Source organism: Gobio gobio (assembly GCF_949357685.1).
Source record: "Gobio gobio genome assembly, chromosome: 25".
Taxonomy (NCBI): Eukaryota; Metazoa; Chordata; class Actinopteri; order Cypriniformes; family Gobionidae; genus Gobio; species Gobio gobio.
This window is the reverse complement of record NC_137121.1, coordinates 42,616,119-42,623,164: the sequence shown is the minus strand read 5'-3', so window position 1 is coordinate 42,623,164 and position 7,046 is coordinate 42,616,119. Positions and strand designations below refer to the sequence as shown.

General features: G+C 46.7%; 1 protein-coding gene across 1 annotated transcript in view; it reads right to left on the bottom strand.

The window, feature by feature from the left end:
* Window positions 1-7,046, bottom strand: part of insc (INSC spindle orientation adaptor protein) — a 75,623-nt gene that overhangs the window by 36,717 nt on the left and 31,860 nt on the right. Inside the window, exons 3-5 of the mRNA XM_079809104.1 lie at window positions 1,131-1,482; window positions 809-861; window positions 587-710 (exon numbers count right to left, since the gene is read on the bottom strand). Coding sequence (XP_079665230.1) covers window positions 587-710; window positions 809-861; window positions 1,131-1,482 — 529 coding nt within the window. The remainder of the gene's footprint in view (window positions 1-586; window positions 711-808; window positions 862-1,130; window positions 1,483-7,046) is intronic.

Below are 7,046 nucleotides of genomic sequence, written 5' to 3'. Positions count from 1 at the left end.
ATGTGAGCATTTATTTATCTCACTTGCACAATAAAGATTCTGTCCTCCTCAAAATAAAGAAAATCAGTCAAATGCAAAATCAGAGTACTATGCAAACCTCCAATAATTAAATGTTAAATAAAACAACTATTTTATGCATTTAATCTACCTTTATATTTAATTGACCAATGTCTTGCTGCTGACCTTTGATGATGAAAATGACTAGATTTTTTGTTTTTATTGGTAAAACTTTTTTCTCCTGCATCCTATTCTACCATTATTCAGAATGGAGCTGCGCCCTCTAGTGTTCATGAGGGAATTTTACCTCAGCCTGGGGCTTATTATTTCAATTTCGGTATGAAGAGGTCTTTACCGTTGCACAAAAATATAACTTTTTCTGTTATAAAAAAAAACAAAAACAAGCCCAGCCCAGGTGAAAAAAAGTAACGCAAAAGTAACGTAACGCATTACTTTTCTTAAAAAGTAACGAAGTAACTCAATTAGTTACTTTTTAAAGGGAGTAACGCAATATTGTAATGCATTTCTTTTCAAAGTAACTTTCCCCAACACTGCTCAATGAAGATCATGTGTGGAAGGCCACTCTTACCTGAATCTCATTGGCCAGGGCCATGTCAATCATGTGGCTGAAGGAGTCGCTGACGTCAGTCAGGATCTCGTGAATGGCCTCCTTCATGGATTTGAGGAAGTATTCGTCCTCAGTATGAAGACACCTGAGGAGTAAGCGATGAAAGATGTAAAGGTGATCTGATCTTTAAGATGGTGATGATGATGATGATGATGAAGGTGTGCAATGCCGTGGGTTCTTCACCTCTCAGTGATGACGTTGAGCTCCATGCACTTCTCCAGCAGAGACTTCTCATACTGCCATGAGAGATGAGCACATACAACATCATAGTCAAATATGTTACATTTGTGATTAAAGCCTCTGGGCCAGATTTACTAACAGCCTACTCCAGAGCAAACCCTCTTACTATAGCTCGTCAATTTACAGGTGCCATTATTTAACGCTCGTCTTAACAGGTAGGTCATTATGGTCGTCTGTGTTCTTGCCGCTTTTTGGAATTGCGCTCTCACGCTAATCTTCCCTGTTTAGTAAATCTGGCCCCTAATGTCTGGAGATGGTATGGCACCTTCTGCATGTCTGCGGGAGCGCTCCTGGCCGCGCTGTACTCCTGGATGAGCGAGCGCACGTGGCAGTTGACCCTGACGGCCGTGCTGTGGACCCGCTGCCAGCGCCGCTTCTCCAGCCGCTGGAACATCTTCCCCAGCTCCGTGCTGACCACCAGCGCCCTCTTCAGCAGCGTCTGCAGGTTATCACGGGTCACGTGCTCACCCACGGCCGACACGATCAGCTCACCCGGAGCGTCTTCATCCACGCCGATGGGTTTGGACTGCAGGACGCACATGCACTCCACCTCCGTCATGTGCCGCAAGTCCTCCATCCAGCGCTGCACGGAGTCCACCTGTATGGTGTGCATCCTTCTGTACGGACACACACACACCACCACATCAGGGCATAGCACACACTTCTGTACGGATACACACACACCACCACATCAGGGCATAGCACACACTTCTGTACGGACACACACACACCACCACATCAGGGCATAGCACACACTTCTGTACGGATACACACACACCACCACATCAGGGCATAGCACACACTTCTGAACGGACACACACACACCACCACATCAGGGCATAGCACACACTTCTGTACGGACACACACACACCACCACATCAGGGCATGGCACACACTTCTGAACGGACACACACACACCACCACATCAGGGCATAGCACACACTTCTGTACGGACACACACACACCACCACATCAGGGCATAGCACACACTTCTGAACGGACACACACACACCACCACATCAGGGCATAGCACACACTTCTGTACGGACACACACACACCACCACATCAGGGCATAGCACACACTTCTGAACGGACACACACACACCACCACATCAGGGCATAGCACACACTTCTGTACGGACACACACACACACCACCACATCAGGGCATAGCACACACTTCTGTACGGACACACACACACCACCACATCAGGGCATGGCACACACTTCTGTACGGACACACACACACCACCACATCAGGGCATAGCACACACTTCTGAACGGACACACACACACCACCACATCAGGGCATAGCACACACTTCTGTACGGACACACACACACCACCACATCAGGGCATGGCACACACTTCTGAACGGACACACACACACCACCACATCAGGGCATAGCACACACTTCTGTACGGACACACACACACCACCACATCAGGGCATAGCACACACTTCTGAACGGACACACACACACCACCACATCAGGGCATAGCACACACTTCTGTACGGACACACACACACCACCACATCAGGGCATAGCACACACTTCTGTACGGACACACACACCAACACATCAGGGCATAGCACACACTTCTGTACGGACACACACACACCACCACATCAGGGCATAGCACACACTTCTGTATGGACACACACACACCACCACATCAGGGCATAGCACACACTTCTGTACGGACACACACACACCACCACATCAGGGCATAGCACACACTTCTGTACGGACACACACACACCACCACATCAGGGCATAGCACACACTTCTGTACGAACACACACACACCACCACATCAGGGCATAGCACACACTTCTGTACGGACACACACACACCACCACATCAGGGCATAGCACACACTTCTGTACGGACACACACACACCACCACATCAGGGCATAGCACACACTTCTGTACGGACACACACACACCACCACATCAGGGCATAGCACACACTTCTGTACGGACACACACACCAACACATCAGGGCATAGCACACACTTCTGTACGGACACACACACACCACCACATCAGGGCATAGCACACACTTCTGTATGGACACACACACACCACCACATCAGGGCATAGCACACACTTCTGTACGGACACACACACACCACCACATCAGGGCATAGCACACACTTCTGTACGGACACACACACACCACCACATCAGGGCATAGCACACACTTCTGTACGAACACACACACACCACCACATCAGGGCATAGCACACACTTCTGTACGGACACACACACACCACCACATCAGGGCATAGCACACACTTCTGTACGGACACACACACACCACCACATCAGGGCATAGCACACACTTCTGTACGGACACACACACACCACCACATCAGGGCATGGCACACACTTCTGTACGGACACACACACACCACCACATCAGGGCATAGCACACACTTCTGTACGGACACACACTGGTCATGTGTGGATAAAAGCATGTCCAGAAACAGATGAGCGTTTATCTGGCAACATTTCCTCATGCTGGGTGTTTGCGGTTCAGAAATGAGTGGCGCTAAAATATTAATGCTCTATAGCTTCTGGAAATAACGTACACTACACCTACACTAAACCTAACCTAACGTTTAAACGTGAGATAAAACACACCTGCTGAAGTAACCGTGCCATCTTTGAGCTCTTTTATGGTGTTTCAGAGACTCTTCACATCATCACGAGAGCACTGCTGTACCGGAGGAGCACGTTTACTATCAGAAATACACACATATGGCTCATGTGGTGCAAACCTCAAAATCGAATCGTTTATGTAACGGGTCGCTCCAGGATTCAAACTGGGGTCTTCTTGTTAGCACGCTCGCCTCCCACACCAGAGACCATGGTTTGAGTCCCGCTCGGAGCGGGGCGTGTAGGACCGGTTACATTAACAGGTCATTACATAGTAATGTGCAAGGAAAATTTACCCATTAGTGCTTTAGCAATAAAAATCAATAAATGGGATTTCCTTCTGAGGGAGAGGGAGGAGCATTGTCCAGTTTCATACCGAGTGCAGTGCTGAGTCCCGGCTGCTGCCCCTGTAAGGAAACGCAAGGCTGAGTGATATAGTCCATCTAGTTTTTGTAATAAAAATGAAGTAGAGTGCATATAAATTAGGTCACCATAATCCAAAACTGATACGAATGTGCTCTGCACCAACCTTTTCCTTGCTGAGTAAGGAAAGCACTTCTTTAATCTAAAATAAAAACCTAACTTTTTTTAAAGTTTTTTAAAGGTTCTCAATATGGACCCAAAAAAGACAATTTATCATCCAACCAAATACCTATATTAGTAGGAAGTCACTCTCTCTACTGGAGTACCACAAATAGTGAAATCGATAGGAGAATGTGAACGTAGCATTTAATACCAACTTTAATCCAGAGATTTTTGTACCTGACTAAAGGCAGACTGGAAAAGATGAATTGCTTCCTTCAATGACATAGCAGAGGTGTACAAAATAGTGTCATCTGCGTAAAAATGAGCCTTTGCTTGATTAAGATTCACACCTAAATTATTTATATAAATGGAAAATAAAATAGGACCCAACACTGATCCTTGGGGGATGCCCATGGATCAGTTTTGGGTCCTATTTTATTTTCTATTTATATAAATGATTTACTCATTAACATACACCAGTAAGTCGATGTACCAATTAAATTAAGTGGAGGGGACACAGTAGGCCACGATAATGATTACCTCACAATAAGAGAACACACACACACACACACACACACACACACACACCCCAGCTGTAACGCCCTGACTGCTTCATTATGAGCAGTGGTCAGAGCAGAGGTCAGATCAGAGGTCAGATCACGCTGATATATTTACACATATTCATTAAAAATAATAGTAGAGGAAAAAAGTGCAGTAAATGTGAGCGTTTGGGATGCACACACACACGCACACACACACACACACACACACACACACACACACACACACACACACACACACACGTTTGTTCACGTTTGTTTTTGTGAAATGTGAGAACATTCCATAGGCGTAATGGTTTTTATACCGTACAAACCGTATTTTCTATCCTCTTACACTGCCCCTGCCCCTAAACCTACCCATCACACACACACACACACACACACACACACACACACACACACACACACACACTGCCCCTGCCCCTAAACCTACCCATCACACACACACACACACACACACACACACACACACACACACACACACACACACACACACACACACACACACACACACACACACACACTGCCCCTGCCCCTAAACCTACCCATCACACACACACACACACACACACACACACACACACTGTCACTACCCCTCACAGGAGACTGTGCAGTTCACTTTCTGTGAAAAAAAAACTCATTCTGTGTGATTTATAAGCATTTTGAAAAGTGAGGACATGGGGAACGTCCTCATATTTCACCCTCTTCTTGTAATACCCATGTCATTATACACATTTGTGTCCTGATATTTCACAAAAACATAACCACATGCACACACACACACACACACACACAGTGGCTGTGACGGGTCGTGATGTGATGTTTCTTGTTCTGAGCTGAGACTCTCATTAGATCACTGTGTGTGTGAGTGAGTGTGTGTGTGTGTGTGTGTGTGTGTGTGTGTGTGTGTGTGTGTGTGTGTGTGTGTGTGTGTGTGTGTGTGTGTGTGTGTGTGTGTGTGTGTGTGTGTGTGTGTGTGTGTGTGTGTGTGTGTGTGTGTGTGTGTGTGTGTGTGTGTGTGTGTGTGTGTGTGTGTGTGTGTCAACGAAAGACCAAATTGCAAAGTAAAATTGGTGTGTATTTCCACTGATGGCAGAAACATGTTTGTGTGTGAGGACGTCAGCAGATATTCACACACTCTCATGATAGGCTAATGAGAAGAATTATATCTAACATGTGTTGTTATTTTGATACACTCCGAACTGTGATTGTCTCTGTGCAGAAGTGTGTAAATATGTGACATTATGACAGCGTATTACTAGCGGCACAAACAACTTCAGCGGGAAAGGCCTCCTGTGAGCGGATCATCATGATAATGGGTTTGTTTGAATGAATGCGGAGGAAAAGCTGCTCTCCAGCACAAATATTTACTTTTCCAGCCATCGATGGGTCAGAGAGCGCAGCTTTTATTCCCGCGTACAGTGAGGTCGCAGTCATCTACAGAGTAAACACACACACACACATCCCAGCTGCGATGCCTCCAGATAATCACACAAAAACACACACTTGATGCTAATATTACCACTCTTCCTCTCTAGCAACTCCTGCCGTAACGAAGCGTGTTTTAATCGGAGAAGATCTGATTCTATATAGATTATACCCTCAGAAGTGTGTGTGTGTGTGTGTGTGTGTGACACTCCTCTCTGTGAAGACGTGCATTGGGGAATATTTGCACATTATGTCACCGTACACCTACAAACAGGGCCATTAAAGCGTGCGCTCCTACCCAACAGACATCAATTATTCAGCTGATCTTGTCAGGCATTGTGTCTATATTTACCATCAGAGATGGAGCGTCTCTTGGAATAAAGAGATGATGCATATGGAGAAACGTCACGTCAGTTTCTTCACTCGCTGGTCAGACGGAAGATAGTTTGGGACGCCCTGTATTATTCATGCTGAAGTTTGGGCCTGCCGTAGAGTCACAGATGAGAGGAGCCGCGATGCCCTGCTCTCTGTGCTTCTAGCGCAGGTATGTGTGTGTGTGTGTGTGTGTGTGTGTGTGTGTGTGTGTGTGTGTGTGTGTGTGTGTGTGTGTGTGTGTGTGTGTGTGTGTGTGTGTGTGTGTGTGTGTGTGTGTGTGTGTGTGTGTGTGTGTGTGTGTGAGCAGATGGAGGATCGGTGGAGCTCGGATGAGCGCTGGCGTGTGCAATGCTAATTGTTCATCAGGGGTGCAAGGCAAACATGAATGAGCAGCACAACACGCTGCGCTCCTCCACCTGCTGTCTGCTGGAGCGGCCAGCCGATAAACCCCAGGGCCTGCTGTCTTCAGCTACACACACACACACACACACACACACACACACGCGCTGTTCAAGACACAGGGAGACGGCGTTACAGCTCAAATGGGGTCGATTTTTTATCTTTTATTCACTCAATAGCCTATGAGAGTGAGCACAGCGCAATACAAATACATAATAAACAAAAT